Source organism: Phyllostomus hastatus, unplaced genomic scaffold (assembly GCF_019186645.2).
Source record: "Phyllostomus hastatus isolate PE091 unplaced genomic scaffold, TTU_PhHast_1.1 phas_contig_41, whole genome shotgun sequence".
Taxonomy (NCBI): Eukaryota; Metazoa; Chordata; class Mammalia; order Chiroptera; family Phyllostomidae; genus Phyllostomus; species Phyllostomus hastatus.
This window is the reverse complement of record NW_025333876.1, coordinates 7,759,248-7,779,873: the sequence shown is the minus strand read 5'-3', so window position 1 is coordinate 7,779,873 and position 20,626 is coordinate 7,759,248. Positions and strand designations below refer to the sequence as shown.

At 35.6% G+C, this 20,626-nt stretch overlaps 1 protein-coding gene across 5 annotated transcripts in view; it reads right to left on the bottom strand.

Moving 5' to 3' along the window:
• N4BP2L2 (NEDD4 binding protein 2 like 2) overlaps positions 1 to 20,626 on the bottom strand; it is a 74,807-nt gene that overhangs the window by 28,213 nt on the left and 25,968 nt on the right. For 2 of the 5 annotated variants that reach the window (XM_045844792.1, XM_045844793.1), the window contains exon 7: positions 16,499 to 19,905. The exons of the other annotated variants lie outside the window; for them this stretch is intronic. In XM_045844792.1, coding sequence (XP_045700748.1) covers positions 19,806 to 19,905 — 100 coding nt within the window. In that variant the 3' untranslated portion in view covers positions 16,499 to 19,805. Of the gene's footprint in view, positions 1 to 16,498; positions 19,906 to 20,626 lie in introns of those variants that run through there. 5 annotated transcript variants of the gene reach the window in all.

Below are 20,626 nucleotides of genomic sequence, written 5' to 3'. Positions count from 1 at the left end.
AAAATAAGACCTGCAGTGTGAAAGGTCCAGAGAGAGACCCAAAGAAGGAACATAAGGCTAATCCGAACAACTGGGAAACAGAGACAAATTTCACTTTGCTATTCCAGAGAACTTGTACGTTATTACTTATTTGTATTATATTATTTTTATCTTTACTTCTTTTATTAGTGTTTTTTAATTTCCTTCTATTATTTCTTTAGTTTTCATTTTGTTTGTTTAATTGCATTGTTTGACTGGTTTTCCTTGTTCTCTCTTTCATACTGTATTTCAATTTTCCTTCTTTCACTTCTCTTGTGTTCCAATAGCACACTACTCTAGATCGTGTACTTTCTATTCTTGTTATTCAGATCAAACAATTCATGCCATATGCTTGTTGCTCCAGTGTTACTATAAATATTGTTGTTCCATATCATTGTAAATACTACACAGCACCCCTCCCAGAGGTTAGCCCATTTCACTATCTTCTGGAGCTTTATTACTATTGTGGTTACCTCTATTCTGTCGCACAATATGCCTACTTTCTATCCTTTACTCTAATTTTATCTCATAATCTGACCTACCACAAATTCTGTCCTCTGGATTCAACTCACAATCCTTCCCTCCTCTAACATGAGTCTTATCTCTTTTCCACACTTTCTAAAAGTGGCTAGTTGGATGAAATATTACGGTTAACACTAAACTTAACCAAAGGATCTCCTATCTCTCCTCTACGTGTTGGTACTTTAAATCCCATGGAGTACACTCCTGCTGCTTAATCCATTTTGCCTTCCCCCTTCAACTGATCACATAAAAGAGTAGTTGGGAGCTGTGAACACCAATATACCTGCTGGAAGAGAGAATCCACCAACAAAGGAACTACCAACAGATAATAAAGGAAGATGGTGGAGGAGTGAGAGTAGGACACACTAACCTCCACCCAGGACCAATCTGAAATTACAAACTAAACAGTGGAGAAATTATCCAGAACAAACAACTGAACAATAGCTAGAGAGAGCCTCACAACCTCAGGCAGACAGAAGAACCCACTTCGACACAACCTGTCCACACCTGCAGAACAGTATACAAGATGCGGGGGTCAGAGTGATTCTCAGTCAACTAGTTGGAGGGAAGAACCCACCCAAGAAAGACCCAACATTAATTGAAACCCAAATACATCCACGGAGCCAATATAAATGACATCCTAAGAGCATCAAGTTCAGGAGATAAAGGAGACTGCACCACTGAATCTCACAGGTGTCCTACCAAAGAAGTTCACACCACAAAGTCAGAAAGTCAAAACAGATCAATTTAAGAAGCCAAAGAAAACAAGGATTGTCACACAAACAACATGAAGACAAAGAAACAATCCCCAAATGAAAGAAAGAAGCCTCAGAAAGAATGCTAAATGAAATACAGGCAAGTCAACTATCAGATATTGAGTTTGAAGCAATGGTTATAAGAAAGCTTAATAAGCTCACAGAGAATTACCAAAAACTACAGGGGAAACTATGATGAACTCACTGCAAACTGTATCAACTATCAACAACAGACAAGAGGAAATGAAGAATACAATTTCTGAATTGAAGAACACAGTAGAAGGAATCAAAAGCAGGCTAGATGAAGCAGAGGATCAAATCAGTGAGCTGGAGGACAAGGTAGGAAAAAACTCCCAGGAAGAACAAGAAAAGGAAAAGACGCTCAGAAAGAATGAAGAGGGATTAAGAGAAATGCAAGACAATATGAAACATAATAATATCCGTATAATAGAAATACCAGAAAGAGAAGAAGAGCAAGGGATAGAAAACCCTGTTTGACAAAGTAATGATGGAAAACTTTCCTAATCTGATGAGAGAAAAAGTCACACAAATCCAGGAAAAACAGAGAGACCCAATCAAAAGGAACCCAAAGAGGCCCTGCAAGACACATCATAGTTAAAATGGCAAAATTCCAAGGCAAAGAGAGAATCTTAAAGGCAGCAAGGGAGAAACAGGAAGTAACATACAAGGGAGCCCCAGTAACGTTAGCAGCAGACTTCCCAACAGAAATATTACAAGCCAGAAGGAAATGGCAAGAAATACTCCAAGAAACAAAAACTAAAGGCCTGCAACTGAGACTATTCTATCCACCAAGGCTCTCAATTAAAATACAAGGCCATATAAGGAGCTTCCCAGAGAAAAGAAGGCTAAAAGAATATACCTCCTCCGAACAATGATTGCAAAATATGCTAAAGGGAATGTTTTAAGAAGAGAAAGAAAAATAGTGTGAGAGAAAAGAACACAGGTATGAAGGAAATAAAAAGGCAATGAATAAGTACCTATCAATAATAACCTTGAATGTAAATAGCTCAAATGCTCCAAGGAAAAGACAGAGGGTAGCTGAATGGCTAAGGAAGCATGACCCACACATATGCTGCCTACAAGAGACCCATATCAGAACAAAAGACCTACACACACTGAAAGTGAAGGGCTGAAAAAAAATATTTCAGGCAAATGGACAGAACAAAAAAGCCAGGGTAGCAATACTCATTAGACAAAAACAGACTTCAAAAAAAAGGTCATAAAAGGAGACCCAAGAGGTCATTTCACAATATTCAAGGGAAGAATCCGAAGACAACATAAACATTGTAATTATATATGCACTCATAATAGGAGCACCCAAATATATAAGGAAAATCTTGGAGGACTTCAAGAAAGATACTGACAAATATACAGCTTTAGCAAAGGATTTTAATACCCCACTGTTAAAATTGTACATATCATCCAAACAAAATATCAACAAAGATATTGTGGCATTGAACAACATCCTAGATCAAATAGACTTAGCAATATATATATATACACTTTCATTTCTTTTCAAATGCACATGGACTATTTTCAAAGAAAGACCACATGATAGGACACAAAACAAGCCTCAACAAATTCAAGAAACTGAAATCATATCAAGCATTTTCTCAAACCACAAGGGCTTGAAACTAGAAATCAACCTCAAGAAAAAAACTCAAAAACACTCAAACTCATGGAGATTGAGGAGCATGCTATTAAACAATGAATGGGCTAATAATGAGATCTGGGCTAATAATGAGATCAAGGAAGAAATAAAAAAATTTCTGGAAACAAATGAAAATGAACTCACAACAATCCACAACTTATGGGACACTGCAAAGGCAGTCCTGAGAGGTAAGATCATAGCAGTACAGGCCTACCTAAAAAAGACAGAAACATTTCAAACAAATAACCTAACCCTAGGCCTATAAGAACTGGAGGAACAACAACAATGATAGCCCAGAGCAAGTAGAAGGAAGGAAATAACCAAGATCAGAGCAGAATTAAATGACATAGAGACTAAAAGCACAATTCTAAGGATCAATGAATCCAGGAAACAAAATCAACAAGCCTTTAAGCAGACTCACCAAGAAAAAAAAGAGAGAGGACCCAAAGAAACACAATCAGAAATGAAAGAGGAGAGATTACAACAGATATCACAGAAATACAAAGGAATGTAAGAAATTACTATGAAGAACTATATGCCAAGAAATTTGAAAACCATGGTGAAATGAACAAATTTCTAGAAAAACATAATCTTCCAAAACTCAATGAAGAAGCAGCAGAAAGCCCCAACAGACCAATAACAGCTGATGAAATCGAAGCAGTAATCAAAAAACTCCCAGCACATAAAAACCCTGGACTGGACAGTTTCACAGGAGAATTTTACAAAACATATAAGGAAGAGCTAACTCCTATCCTTCAGAGACTATTCCAAAAAATTCAAGACGGAAGACTCCCAAACTCACTTTATGAAACCAACATCATCCTAATCTAAAAACCAGATAATGACACAATAAAGAAAGAAAACTACAAGCCAGTATTGCTGATGAACACAGACACTAAAATCCTCAACAAAATACTGGCAAACTGCATCCAGGAATTAATTAAAAAGGTCATATACCATGACCAAGTGGGATTCATCCCAGGGATGCACGGATGGTATAATATTCGCAAATCAATCAATGTAACACATCACATAAACAAAATGAAAGACAAAAATCACATGATCATATCAATAGGGTGGAAAAAGTATTTGATAAGGTGCAGTACCCATTTATACTAAAAACACTCAACAAACTAAGAATAGAGTGAGAATTCTTCAACATAATAAAGGCCATATGAGAGAGACCTACAGCCAACATCATATTCAATGGGCAAAAACTTAAAGCTTTCCCACTAAGATGAGGAACAAGACAAGGATATCCTTTTTCACCACTTCTATTCAACACTGTATTGGAAGTTCTAGCCATTGCAATCAGATAAGAAGAAGAAATAAAAGGCACCCAAATTGCAAAGGAGGAAGCAAAACTTTGTCATTGTTTGCAGATGACATGATAAAGTGTACACAGAAAATCCTGTAGACTCCACCAAAAAGGCATTCAACCTATTAAGTTAATTTGGCAAAACAGTGGGATACAATGTCAATATTCAGAAATCAAAGGCATTTCTGGACACCAACAATGAAATGTCAGAAACAGAAATTGGGAAAAAAATCCCATTTGATATAGCAATAAGAAAAATGAAGTATCTAAGCATAAACCTAACCAAGGAGGTAAAAGACCTGTACTTAGAAATATACATAACACTGAAGAAAGAAATTAAGGAAGACACAAACAAATTGAAGCATGTACCGTATTCATGGACTGGAACAATTAACATCATCAAAATGTCCATACTACTTAAAACAATTGATAGATTCAATGCAATGCCTATTAAAATACCAATGATGCACTTCGCAAGCAGATAAAGAACAAACATTTCAAAAATTTATATGGAACCATTAACAACCCCAAATAGTTGCAGCAATTGTGAGAAATAAGAACAACGTAGGAGGGATCATAATACCTGAAATCAAACTGCATTACAAGGCCACTGTAATCAAAAGAGCCTGGTACTGGTGTAAGAACAGACACACAGACCAACAGAACAGAACAGAGGGCCTAGAAATAAACTCAAGTCTCTATGGTCAATTAATATTCGACAAAGGGGGCAGGAGCATAAAATAGAGTAAAATTAGCCTCTTTGACAAATTCTGTTGGGAGAGCTGGACAGCCACATGCAAAAAAATGAAACCTGATCACCAAATTATACCAAACACAAAAATAAGTAAAGGTGGATAAGACTTAAATATAAGTCATGACACCATAAACGTCCCAGAAGAAAACTTGGGCAGGAAAATCTCAGATATTCCACACAGCAATATTTTCACTCATATGTCCCCTAGAGCAAGGGACATAAAAGAAATAATAAACAAATGGGACCTCATCAAAATAAAAAGCTCTGCACGGCTAAAGAAAACAGCATTAAAATGAAAAGAACCGTGTGGGAAAACACATTTGCCAATGATACCTCAGACAAGGTTTTGATCTCCAAAATATATGAAGAACTCACATGAGTCCACTCCAGGAAGACAAACAATCCAATTAAAAAATAGGCAAAGGACTTGAACAGACACTTCTCCAAGGAGGACATACAGAGGGCTCAGAGACATATGAAAGGATGCTCAGCATCACTAGCCATCAGAGAGATGCAAATTAAAACCATAATGAGATACCACTTCACACCAGTTAGAATGGCCATCATAAACAAATCAACAAACAAGTGTTGGAGAGGATGCGGAGAAAAGGGAACCCTAGTGCACTGTTGGTGGAAATGCAGACTGGTGCAGCCACTGTAGAAAACAGTATGGAATTTCCTCAAAAAACTAAAAATGGATCTGCCTTTTGACCCAGCAATTCCACTGCTGGGGTTATATATTAAGAACCCTGAAACAGCAATCCAAAAGAACCTGTGCACCCCAATGTTCATAGCAGCACAATTTGCAATAGCCAAGTGCTGGAAGCATCTAAGTGCCCATCAGTAAATGAATGGATCAACACACTATAATACATTTACACAATGGAATTCCATGCAGCAGAAAGAAAGGAAGAAGCTCCTACCCTTTGTGATAGCATATTTGGAACTGGAAAGCATTACGGTAAGTGAAATAAGCCAGGCAGTGAAAGACAAATACCATATGATCTCACCTTTAAGTGGAAACTAATCAATAAAACAAATAAGCAAGCAAAATGTAACCAAAGACAGTGAAATTAAGGACAGACAGTAACCAGAGAGGAGGTGAGATGGGATAATGGGGGGGAAAGGTTTTCAGGAACAACTATAATGGACACATGGACAAAACCAAAGGGGGGATGGGATCAGGGGAGGGAGGTGGGGATGGCTGGGGTGTGAGTTGAGTGTTGGGGGGAAAATGCAGACAAGTGTACTTGAACACTAAAACAAAGTGTATATTTATAAAAAGAATGAAATCTTGCCATTTGTAACAACATGGATAGACCTACAGAGTATTGTGCTAAGTGAAATTAAGTCAGTCAGAGAAAAACAAATGACATATGATTACTTATATATGAAAATTAAAAAACACAGCAGAAGAAACAAGAATCACAGATACAGAGAACATTTTGATGGTTGCAGATGAAGGGGGTTGGTAGATGGGTGGAAAAGGAGAAAGGATTAAGAAGTACAAATTAGTTGTTATAGAATAGGCATGGGGATGTACAGTACAGTTTAGGGAATATAGTCAATAACCCTAACCTTTTGTATGGTGTCAGCTGGGTACTAGACTGAGTAATCACTATACAAGTTATATAAATGTCTAATCACTGAGTTGTACATTTGAAACTAATACTGTATATACTGTAATTATAAATTTAAAAATATTTTAAAAATTACAAACTGCCCCTTCTACCCCCTAACATATACTCACTTTCCTGTTGTCTACTCAATCTTATGATAAACTGTCATGTTCCTAGTTATATTTAAAAAATAGAAAGCCAATTTCCACTCAAATTGATGTTTCCTTTTTAAATCTCATTTCATAGGAGCCCAAGCTGCAATTAACTGCCTTCCTCTTCCAACCATGTTTTTTGACAAGGTCCGAACATGGAAAGAGGGAATTCAAGGAATCCATCTTCCTGGAAGAGAGTGTGGCATACAAAGGGGGGGGGGGCAGTAATTTTCCTGGGGAATGCTCTTAATAATTTCCTTGCTAATACTGATCATGGTCTTACTTTGTACCCTGATTCCCATAAGAACAGGCCATGAGAAGAAAGAGGCTCAAAGAGAGTCAATGATTGATTTTGAGGGAAATTCTGAAGGGACAACTAGTTCTCCCTAGACTATTGAATCATGCCCAAATTGTTTTGAACAAGGTGTTTATAAACCTGAGTAAGAAATTATCCCCGATTGCTCCCATAAAAGAATTCATGAATCAGTTACAATAGGTTGAATTATTGGCGGACTTTCCCACGCCTGTTCCTTACCCACAGATACAAAGTGTCTTTCAAGAAAACAAGAAAAAACTATATAGACCCCTATCCACAGCCCAGAGATACCCCTGGGTGGCATATTGGGTTATTGGCAAATTATGGGATCCCCCAAAACGAGCTAATAGTCTCCAGAGGGTTCCAGATCCCCCATTGCCTTATACAGGAGCATATAATGAGGGTGGCATTAGAATGGTCAATAAGGATGAAGTCCAAATGCCTTATAATAGTCTAAATTTCATGGAAAGGCTAGCTCGAAGCAGACCTCCCTGGTGTTTATTAATTAAGGAACAAAAAAGGTTTACTGTAGCTGGATTTCCTGTTTATCTCTCCTTACATGTTTGTTTTGGTGATCAAAAGGTAGTGGGATTGTCAGACATCTGTATTTCAGGTTTATTGATTCACATAATTCCAATGAAGTTGTATGAAATAATTTCTTGACCAGAGAATAAAATCCCCTCTAATGAAATAGCCCCTGAATGTCTAAAAGTTGTTGGAGTAACAGCCCTGCCTTTACCTTGAATAGGAATATATATCAAGCAGAATTAGACAGGCAAAGAAATAAGAAAAGCTGGTTAGCTATTAAAAACTAAGCAGGTAAAAACAGTTACCAGGGAGTCAGATGACAAATTCTGAGAACTTTAATAAATAATAAGACATTCAAACTCTGTACGTACAGCTATTTCTAATTGTCTGATTTATGGCTCTCCTGGTCAAAACAATCTCTGTTTAATATAATTGAATCTATGGGAATTTTCGTATTTTTCCTGATTACCTTTGTATTGATTTTTTTCTGCTTCACCTAATCACAAATGTTAATCACTACCAAAAATGAAAGTATAAAAACCTGCTTGTACTTGCAATAAATGGAACAGAGCATCACTGTCCTCTGAGGTGTGTTGTCGTCTGTCTCCCTTCGCCAACACCTTACCCACCTTTCAGGAACCCCTGGACCCAGCTGTGGCCGGACTGCGGCAATTAACTAAGAGTTTTATAAAACCACAGGGAAGCTGTTATGACACTGTCACATAAACACTACACAGAATACCAAGTACAAAAAACAAGGGGGAAAATGTCTCCATGAAAACCAAAAGGGGAGAAAGATGGCTATTTTCATTATGCCTAACATTAAAAAACAACAAAAAAATTTTTTTCTGTTAAAGAAATGGGTTCATGTGATCTGGCCAATTTACTGCTCTGTGAAACTAATCACACCAAATCTGTCAGTAAAGGTGACAATATCAAATTGATTGGATTATAACAACAGTCATTACAACATAAGTGAAGAAATGGTGCCATATTATTCATGATAAAAGGGCACAGGCATCATCAATTATTTTGCCCTGTTCCACTGCTTAACTCTTGTTGCTTATGTTGAGGAATGTGAATATCTTTTACAAATAACAAAAAAAAAATCACTTTATTCTTCTAGATCTCTCACAGCATTTGTAACTAACAAAAAAAATCAACTAATTTGTTGCTTCCTGCCCACCCTAGTGTATATCAAGAGAAAAGAGGTGAAATCATCAAGAGGCAAACAACAGCACAGAATTTCAAGGCTAACGCAAGAGCTATTTCAACTAAAACTCCAACATATTCATCTCATTTAATCAACTCAATAACCCAGTTATATAAAATATTATCCTCATTTAATTATGATTAAAAGTTTTAGAAAATTAAGTGACTTACCTGGGTTGCAGTCAGAACTGCAACTTATCTTCAAATTCTATGCTCTCCTAAAATTGGAGGTTTCTGCCTTTCACAATCTGAGGTTCAATCCATAGAACATTCTGAGACTACAGAACTGCATTGTACTGTGGCCATCTCCAGTCCCATGCAACACACTATACATGTCTCAATGAAACAATTCCATTTTCAGAAAGTTTGAATTAAACTAAAAATTAAGAACCACTGACCCAAATACTCTCATTGACACAAGAAACCATGGAAGAGTTAAGGTCCTATCCTACAAACGCCTCTCAACTAATCTAATAGCTGTGGATTAGTCTCCTAGAGTGACAAAGCACCAGACTTAACCAAGAGACATTTATTGTCTCACAATTCTGGAAGTTAGAAGTCTGAGATCAAGGTATCAGTAAGGTTGGTTTCTACTAAGGCCTCTCTTCTTGGCTGGAAGTTGGCCTTCTTCCTCCAGCGTTCTTCACATGGTCTTTCCTTTGTCTGTGCCTATATCCTGATCTCTTCTTCTTCTAATGACACTAGTCATATGAAAGGCTATCCATATGAACTTATTTTACCTTAAAATATCTTTGAAGGTAAAATCTCCAAATACAGTTGCACTCTGAGGTAACATGAATTTTGTCAGGACATAATTCATCCCATAAAACTCTGCCTTCTGGCTCGCACACAATTCATGTCCTTCTCATACACAAAATATATTCACCCAACCCCAACAGTCCCCAAAGCCCTCCAGCATTACTTCTAAGTCCGAAAATCTCACTGAAATGTCGCTTAAATCATGTAGGATGAACTTGAGATATGATTCATCATGAGGCAAAATCTCTCTCCAGCAGTGAACCTAGACAAGTTATTTGCTTCCAAAAATACAATGCTGCAAGAGGCATAAAAGAGAGATTCCCATTCCAAAAGGGAGAAATGAAAAAGAAGAAAGGAGTGAGGAGTCCCAAGCAAGTCCAAAACCTAACAAGGTAAGTTCTATTAGATCTTGAGGTTGAAGAGGAATCTTCTTTGGCTTTATGTTCTGTCCTCCAGGCCTCCTGAGGTAGTAGCCCCATCTCCTTTGCACCCAGTTTGTGGTACTTCTGGTTTTGTGGTTCTTTTTTTGAAGAAACAACACATGTTCACAGCCAGATAGCTCTCCTGGCTTGTCTTACAGAATCCCAAATATCTTGACTCCCTTTATTTTGTGTCTTATCTCTTTCCTCAGTCCAAGCTGGCAGTGTTTCTGCTGTCATAATCCCTTCTTTATTCCTGCTGAGATGGCTTAATGAATACATAAGTCACATACTTGTAATCTATTTTTCAGAAAACTGTCTAACAACAAAGTTGATGTTGTCTCTAGAACACTTTTTGCTATTACAGTTGTCCCAGTTTTTTCTCCCCCATCTCCCCCTCCTCCCTGCACCGCCAGACTTTCTAATTTTTCACAATATGCATAGGTTGATAATTTTCTAAATCTTCAAGTCTTATTTCCTTTTTACTGAGAAATTCCATCTTCAATTTATCTCTCTCTTATTGCATCTTACTATGAGCAGCAAGGAGATACCAGGCCATACCTTTAACACTCTGTGCTTAAAAATCTCAGCTACATTTGCTCAAGTCTATCACTTATATAAGTGTTATTTCTACAAAACACTGGAATACAATTTAGCCAAGTTCTCTGCTGCTTTGTAACAAAATATGCTTTCCTTCAGTTTCCGTAACTTCTTACTCATTTCTGCTTGGTACTTCACCAGAACCTTTAGCATTTGTATTTCCACCAACATTCTGTTCATGATCATACGTGTATTTCTAAGATGACAGAAGCCTTCTCAACAGCTCTCTTTCAGAGCCCTCACTGGAGTCTCCTTTAATATTAATTTCTACCACAACCTCTCAAGGCAACCTGGGTTTTTCTAACACCTATCTCAAAAACACTTCCAACCTCTACCATACACAGTTCCAAAGCTATGTCTATATGGTATTAGTTAAAGAAGAATCACAAGTAACAAAATCTGTTGGCTGAAGCTACAAAGTACCACATATAGGGTAGCTTAAACAGAAATTTATTTTCTCACAATTTTGGGTGTTAGAAGTCCAAGATCATGGTGTCAGCAGGGTTGGTTTCTTTTAAGGCCTCTCTCTTGGTTTGTAGATGACTGTCTTCCTCCAGTGTCTACAAGATCTTCTCATCATGTGTGTCTATCTCTTCTTGTTATAAGGACGCCAACCATAGTGGATAAGGGTCTAAGTATATGACTTCACTTTATCATAATCATCTCTTTAAAGGCCCTATATCCAAAAATAGCCAGTTTAGAAACCTGGGCTTAGAACAACACAAATTTTGAGGGAACAATTCAGTCCACTACAAGTGATAACTACTATATTCATTTATTGTGTGAATATTGAGTATCACTCTCCCAGCTATTGCACTAGTTAGTAATTATGTAATGGTGAGCAAAACAGGTACAACCTCTGACTCATGAAGTTTTAAAACTATGGGAAAATATATACAGGTATATCTCAGAGGTATTGTGGGTTCAGTTCTGGTGTCATAAAGTGGAAAGGCTGTGAAGATGACTACAATAAAGCAAGTAAAAGTTTTGATTTCCCAGTACATATGAAAGTTCTTTACATTATATTGTAGTCTATGAAGTGTGCAATAGTATATCTAAAAAAACAATGTACATACCTTAATTTAAAAAAATATTTTGTTTTTTAAAAATGCTAATTATCATCTGACTGTCAATGAGTCACAATCTTTTTGCTAGTGGAGGGTCTTGCCTAAATGTTGATGACTGCTGACTGATCAGGCTGAGGTGGCTGTGGCAATTTCTTAAAATAAGACAATAAAGTTGGCTGCGTCGACGGACTCTTTCCTTTCATGAATGATTTTTCCGTAGTGTGAGATGCTGTTTAATAAAACTTTCAAAACTGAAGTCAGTCATCTAAAATCCTGCTGCTGCTTTATCAACTAAGTTGATGCAATATTATAAACCCTTTGTTGTCATTTCAACAAGCTTCATAGCATCTTGAACAGGAGTAGCTTTCATTGCAAAAAACCATTCTCTTTGTTTATCCATGATAAACAATTCCTCATCCATTAAAAATTTTAGCATGAGAATGCAGCAATTCAGTCACATCTTCAGGCATCACTTATTCTAGTTCCCTTATTACTTCCACCATATGTGCAGTTACTTCTTCAACTGAAGTACTGACCACTCTCAAAGTCATCCATGAGGGTTGGAATCAACTTCTTCCAAATTCCTATAAATGTTGATCTTTTGACATCTTTCCCATGAATCAGGAATGTTCTTAATAGCCTCTAGATTGGTGAATCCTTTCCAGGTTTTCAAATTTGCCCAGATCCATCCAGAAAATCCCTATCTATGGCAGTGATAGCCTAAAAAAATGTTATTTCTTAAATAGTAAGACTTGAAAGTCATAATTACATCCAGGGGCTGTAGAATGAATATTATTAACAGGCATGAAAACAACACTAATTTTATTGTGCATCTCCATCAAAGCTTTTGAGTGATGGGGTGCACTGTCAATGAGCAGTAATATTTTGAAAGGGATATTTTGTTTTTATCCTGAGGTCTCAACACTCTGTTTTAAGTATTCAGTAAACAGTACTGTAAACAATGTGCTGTCATCCAGGCTTTGTTTCTAGAGCACAGACTGAGCAGATTTTGCATAATTCTCAAGGGCCCTACAGTTGTCAGAATGTTAAATAAGCACTGGCTTCAACTTAAAGTCACCAGCTGCATTAGCCCTTAACAGGAGTCAGCCTGTACTTCGACACTTTGAAGCGAGACATTGACTTCACCTCTCTAGCTACACAAGTCCCAGATGACATCTTCTCCCAATATGAGGTTCTTCTACGTAGAAAATCTGTTGTTGACTATAACCACCTTCATTGATTATTTTTGCTACATCTTCAAAGATAACTTGCTGCAGCTTCTATATCAGCACTTGCTGCTTCACTTTGAACTTTTCTGTTATGGAGATGGCTTCTTTCCCGAAACCTCATAAACCAATCTCTGGTAGCTTCAAACTTTTCTTCTGTAGCTTCCTCACTTCTCTCAGAGTTCACAGAATGGAAGATTTTGTCTGAATTAGACTTTGGTTGAAGAGAATGTTGTGGCTGGCTTCTATCCACACCACTGAAACTTTTTCCGTATCAGCAATAAGGCTGTTTTGCTTTCTTATCATTCTTGTGTTCACTGGAGTAGCACTTCTAATTTTCTTCAAAAAATTTTCCTTTGCAATCACAGTATGGCTGTTTGGTGCAAAAGGCCTAGCTTTTCAACTCTCTTGCCATTTTCAGCTCTCCAATATGCCATTATCATAAACCATTTCTAGCTTGTGATTTAAAGCAAGAGATATGCAACTCTTCCTTTCACTTCAATACTTAGAGGCCATTATAAGATTATCAATTGGCCTAATTTCAGTACTGTTGTTGGTCAGAGGGGTACAGAGAAGCCTAAAGAGAGGAAGACGGGAATGGCCGGTTGTTGGAGTAGTTGGAACACACACATTTATCCATTATTTGTGGTCTATGGGTGTGATTTGTTCCCCAAAACAATATTGAAAATCACTGATAACAGATCGTAACAAAATAATAATGATGAAAAAGGTTGAAATACTGCAAAGTTTACCAAAATGTGACACAGACACCAAGTGAGCAAATGTGTTAGAAAAACAGCATGGACAGACTTGCTACAAATCTTCAATTTGTAAAAAACAAACAACAAAAGACCCCACAGTATCTGCAAAGAGTAATGAAATGAACCACAATAAAACAAGGTTTATGCGTTTCCTCATACAAATTAATAAAGAAAAAGAACATGAGAGAATATAACATTTAATTTGGACCTCACCAAACCAGCTTTGTCCAAAAAAGCTTTCTTTAAGAGCTCAAATCTGAAGGATGAGTATGGAAGGGTATGCAGTATGAGTATGCAGTATGTGCACACTGCATTTTCCAGCAAAACAGAATAACACATTCAAGAAATGAGTAGTGCCAGTAGTGATGACATACAGAAAATAAGAGTAATGGAAGGTTGAATAGTAATGTAGGCGCTACCATCAACCAGAATCTTAAATACCAGATTATGGTTTTTAGTCTTATCCTAACAGCAATGGGAAGCTACTGAAGGTTTTATATATGATCCTATTTTCATTTTACAATGATCACTCAGGCATGGAGGAGCCACTAAGGGTTTCTAAGGTGCTGGTAATGTTCTATTTTTTGACCAAGGTTCTGGTTATATATGCTACCTACCTATTTAACAAAGGGGAAGGGACTGGACAAAGAAACAAAAACAACAAAAGGCAAGACTGAAGTTACAGAGAGAAGAAACAATTAACAACATAAAGATTCCTGAGAAGGTAAGAGATGAAATCCAGAGTACAGGTGAAGGCATTACCTTAGATGGGAGGAGGGCTACACTCTCTACTGAAATAGAAGGATGGGTACTACTAAGGGTAGAACAGACTGCCCAAATATTACAATAATGTGTCCTTTCCAATGAAACCATGCTACAAACATCTTGAAAACTATCCCAAGTATGACAACAAACTAAAGTTAAAATGAGATTTAGCATAAAGAAGGTAAATAATGCTATTTTTCAAATAGTAAAACTAAGTGAAGCTGTGCATCAATACCAGCTATTCTTCACTGCTGAATAAAGATAAATGTTTCACAATAGAAATTTAAACATTTGATTTAAACAAATATTGAATTTATTAGGGTGACAATAGTTAATAAAAAATATGGAAGTTTCAAGTGTACAATTCTATAATACACCATCTGTATATTATATTGTGTGCTCACCAAAGTTAAGTCACCATTTATTTCCCCTTTATCCTCTTTTACCTTCCCCAACTCCCTTTTCCCTCTGGTAATCACCATACTTTTTGTCTGTGTCTGAGCGTTTTTTCTTCCATTATTTATTCCTTCACCTTTTCCACCCAGCCCCTCAGTCCCCCTCCTTTGACAGCTGTGAGTCTGTTCTCTGTTACATATGTCTATTTCGTTAATCTTTTCATTAGATTCCACATATAAGTGAAATCAGATAGTTAAGCACTTGGTATTTTTTTTAAAAGTTACCCTTGGAAACACAGTTCACTGAAAAAAGGTTCTGAAAAATGACAATCTTTTTGTTGGACCACTTTAAGATTCTGATAAATACCTAAAGTATTTAAAGTAAGTATTTTTCTCAGATTGTCTGAGAATTCTTCAGCAGTGTTAAAAAAAAAAAGGATCTTTAAATTACCCTAAATGAAATAGATACTTGTAAGCCTCAAGGTTGCTTTCCTTATCCTGTATTTTAGGATTTAATTTCTTGATCATAAATCACAAATCTAAAGACTACTGGTGAGGTTCAAAATATGAAACAAAACCTCTGGTGGTGTTAGAGATACCCACCAGTTAAATAAATGATGAACCTTCCTTTCTGCTGGTCTGAACACTCTCCCCGCTAGCAAGCATCAAATAAAACTAATTCACATTCCATCTCCATGTTTCCTGAATTACAAACTGACTTATAAAGTTGTTCTACTTAAATTAATGTGTCCCCAATATCAAAAGGTTGTTGGCTATTTCAACAATAAGTAAATATTGACTCATTAAAGCACAAACCTCCAAAAACAGCAATGTCCAAGGAAGATCCTTCTTCTATACACTCAGGGTGAAAGATAATCTTCCTTAACACAATACCATGGTTCTACAGGTCTTTATTTATTTTAATTATTTTATTGTTGTTGAATTATAGTTGTCTGCATTTACCACCCCACATTCCCCGCAGAACCCCAGCCATCCCCACCTCCCTCCCTTGATTCCCACCCCCACCCTTGGTTTTGTCCATGTGTCCTTTATAGTTGTTCCTGATCTACAGGTCTTTAAACCACGAAAGGAGGACAGGGAAAGAGAAATGCCACTTCTGACCACCTTCTAGTCTTAATAGATTTTTTCCCATCATTTCCCAGAATTAAATTTTCCTTCACTTTTTAATTAATTCAAAATGTCTTGCCTAGTCCTCCCATTACATTTCCTGTAAATACTTCAATTTATTTATAATGGAAATTAAATGTTTTAACCACATCTTCCCAGTGTTACATTGCAATATATTCCAATAAACTCAATCCAATAATACACTCCTTTCTAGTTTCCTGAACTGATAACTACCATCATGAAACCAATGCTATTTCTTCTTTCATGAAGTCTTGCCTATTCTAACAAAATTCCATCTGAATTCACGTTTAGAAACAAAGAAAAAAACCAAAAACTACTCTTAAGAAATAATAAAAAAACAGACAAGATCCAATTCTTCAATTTTTAAAATTAACCAAACAAAATGAGGCAAATACTCAACAGTAAAAATTCTCCATCTATAAAGGGTTTTCCCTGTAAAACCTAATTAATTCAATGTATTATTTATATAACAAATTAAACTTTATAACAAATTATATTTATAACAAATTAAAACTTATTGTTTTTTAATTTTGGAAAATTAACAACATAAACAAAGGGAAAAAGCTCTCAATTCTTCAGAAAATGAGAAAACTGACATTATTTCTATGACTTCTACTACTATTACACTTAAGTGGACATTTAAAAAGACCACTTACAAATAGAGTTGATTTACTTTAGGAAATACTGCCTCAAAATTAATCAGCAAAACAGCTTATGTAATTTGACAATCCATTTATTGACTACTACACATTTTAATGCTATTTATTATCAGAAAATATTAAATGTGCAATACATTTATGAATATTGATTTTACACATTAAAGCACAAGGATATATAAAAATTCAAAAGATGTTGAAATGATTATCAATTATATCAATATTCTTTTAGAAAACATTTAGACACTAAATTGTATAAACCCCTTTTAATCTTGACTTCAAAAAATATATTCTAAATAAATGGCCACTTACAATTTCTTGTACACAACTTTATTGATAAACTAACATACCTTTTAACTCTGTAAATCAAAGGTAAAGATGCATTCTTCATTGAAATTTCTTTCCTACCTTAGAAAACTAAAAACTGTAGTTTAAAAGATAAAATGGGATATAATGAGGAATATATGTGGGAGATCTGAATCTCAGTTTCATCTCTCCCTAAAGAAATTACATTGGATAGGTTACTTAATCTCTGTAAGTTGTTTCCTCTTTATAAAACACTTATAGATTGTTATGAAAATCAGACTGTAACAATTACATTAAATAAATAAATGGCAGCTACCTAAATGAATATTATTAAATTAAGACTTGCTACCATTAACTTCCTATTGATTATTGTAACAACACTGCAGAATATGAAGACCCACCTGCAGAAGTTGAACTCAAAATTGCTATCAGCTTTCCTTCAAAATCATTCAGTTCTTTAAGAAGGCCAGATTGTCCTGGCTGATGTAGCTCAGTGGATTGAGTGTAGGCTGCGAACCGAAGAGTTGCTGGTTCAATTCCCAGTCAGGGCAAGTGCCTGGGTTGCGGGCCAGATCCCCAGTAGTGGGCATGTGAGAGGCAACCACACATAGGTATTTCTCTCTTTCTCCTTCCCTTCCCCTTTCTCTAAAACTAAATAAAAATTTAAAAAAAAAAGAAAGAAAGAAAAAGGGCAGATTGGAGAATCATGGTAAAATAGTGATTCTCATGATAGTGTATTTCAAACAACTTAACTAGTCTGTCTTCATGATGCTTAAGTGCTATAAAAGAATCTTCTTCTTAAATCCATATATCCAAATACTACACCATGTTTAGGGGGTTCCTAACAAATGAACATTGATAGAATTTTATAAATCTTTCCGAGTACTTTCATATCAAAGTTCTATCTAAACAACGGGGTCAGGAAACTACCCACAAAGCTGTGGTCTATAAGTTTAACATGGTTAAATAAGGTTCATAAGAAACAATAAATTCAGTGGAACATAGGAGGAAAAAAATTACCTCCATTCTGTCAGTCACTTACCATCCATCAACTTCATTAAAAGTGTTACAAGGTTGGCTGAGCAGAGAATATAAAAACAAAATGTGTACAAAAAAAGACTATGAAAAAAACACAATTTCTAATATTATTAAGATAAAAAAAGAAAGAAGGAAGAAGAATTAAGGGAATAATCCACAATCCCTTCCCAAATCAAATTTTCTCTCATTTTGTTATACTAAAAAACCTGATGAGTTCAGAATTACAACTGAAGAGACAGAAACAAAATTTTACAATTATAAGCACTAGTTGTAGATGAACCAACCCCAAGCATAGTAAAACTTTAGTTTTATATGCCCTATTTGAGAAACCAGTTAAAACTGCAAAACAAGAAAATAATCCAAATAGTATTTTTTGATTAACTCTACTAAACTTGAACACATTTTAATCACAAGCAAATAAATTATTCTTATTTCTTCCCCTTAATTAATAATAAAATTGAGAGCAAAAGCCCAATGGCTCATCAAAGGCTCTCAATCTTCCCATTAATTTACAAGAAGTGCAACATGGAAATGTGAACTGGACAGCACTCCTAGATGAAGTCTTTAGTTACTCATCAAGTAGGTATAATGTTTGTATATAGTTCTAATTTAGGGGAGACTATGGCTGGGTCCATGCAAAATAAAAATAATCTATTTTACTCATATTTAAATTTAAGACAGCTTATTGAACTTACTGGTTTCTATATTGGGAAGTGTTTTATATATGTAATTACTGTAATCATCACACCTGGAATGGGACAGGGTTATTCAAAAAACTAAATCTGTAAGAAGAAAAGGAAAAAGAGATGATTTCTAATGTAAATGACTAGGACAGATTTTTAAATGTATCAAAAAGTGAACTTTCCAAGAGACACAGCCTTAGCTTTGAGAATAACTATTTACTCTTGCAGATCTCTTTCCAAAGAGTTATTTGTGCTACTTTTTCCCTTGATTCTGTGCACAGTATTACAGTGACAACGCATTATGAATTTCCATAGGAAATATATTCAAAATTAACACACATGTACCCAATTACAACAATTATACCATTTGGTATAGTCAATAGACAGTATACATTATAACCATTCCATTACAAAATCTCTGAATTTAACTGCAAAAATCTCGATTATAAATTTTTAAAGGTTTGGCATAAAATTTACAAATCATGCTAACAGGGGAAATGTTTTAGACTTAATACGTTTGGCAATTTGAATTAAATGAATTGAATTAATTAATTTGCTTTGCAAGGTGTAAGGAATCAAAAAGAAGATAATCGCTAATTACTCCTCTTTCAAAATCTACGCCAACAAATTTAATATGCCTTCTTACTACCCTAAGAATACTTTTAATGAGAAAATCTGACATACATACAGAGACTAACTGGTTTATTAGCACTATAATTTTAAAAATAAAAAATGGGATGATAATTTTATTTAATAGGTAAGGAGAAAGAAAACCATCACAAAATATTAATTCCTTAATTAAATCACTCCTTTACCTATATGTACACAATTATAGCTAATAACTTTAATGGAAAAAACAACGATTTACAAATTGTGACCCATAAAACTCTAAAAACCACTAAACTCAATCTCCTCCTTCTGCTGCCTCCAAATATTCTAAAAGGTCACTGTAACAAAACTAAGCAATAGTTTGTTATGATTCTAAACTAAGAAGCTTTACTTATTATGGGTTGCAGATGTTAAAACAAAAACACACATTAAAAAACTTCAGCTCTGCCCTGACTGTTGTGGCTTGGTTAGTTGGGTATCGTTTGGCAAAGCAAAAGGTCACTGGTTCAATTCCCAATCAGGGCAGATGTCCAGGTTGCCCACTGTCCTGGTTGGGGTGAGTGCAAGAGGCAACTGATGGATCCATCTCCCTCCTTTCCCCTCTCTCTAAAAATAAATAAATAAAATCTTAAAAACAACACAACAAAAAAAACCCTTCAACCCTATTAACTGAATTCTCAGTTACCGCATTCATACTTGAATACCATATAAAACAACAATAATTGCTGTGAAGGCTATGAAATATTAGCATGTAAAACATGAAAGATCATAATGATTATATTTTAAAACAGCATCTAATTAGCTGGGGGTTTTCTTCCTTAACACATTGCGTACCGCATAGAAATCTAAGACATACACCAGGGACCACACATTTTTGGGCAAACTGCATGTTATTTAAATCATCATAACTACAGATCATAATGCACTTTAGGTGTTGTTTTTCAATAATTATAACATTTTTTTACAAAAACAATTAAACAACTAATTAAACAATTAAAGTTCCTAGTACTTTTTTAACATATGGTACTGCATAAAACATTTTCCTCTATGAAGAGGGGCCAAACAAAATTTACATAAGTATCTAGATTCACTCCTTTTTCCACAGGTGGCACAAACTCTGTAGGCTCTCGTAGGAAATTTTTTCTTCCCACTCACTGGAATACACGTAGGTTCATGCTGCTTCATATCACCTGACAACCTTTTGGATGGATCTTTATGAGGTGCTCTCCTTGCACCCCCAGGGGAAGGGCTGGACAGATCTGTCTCTGGTTCCAGAGAGCCTTCACTATTGTCATCCGTTATCCAGTCTCTCACCACCAATAGAACA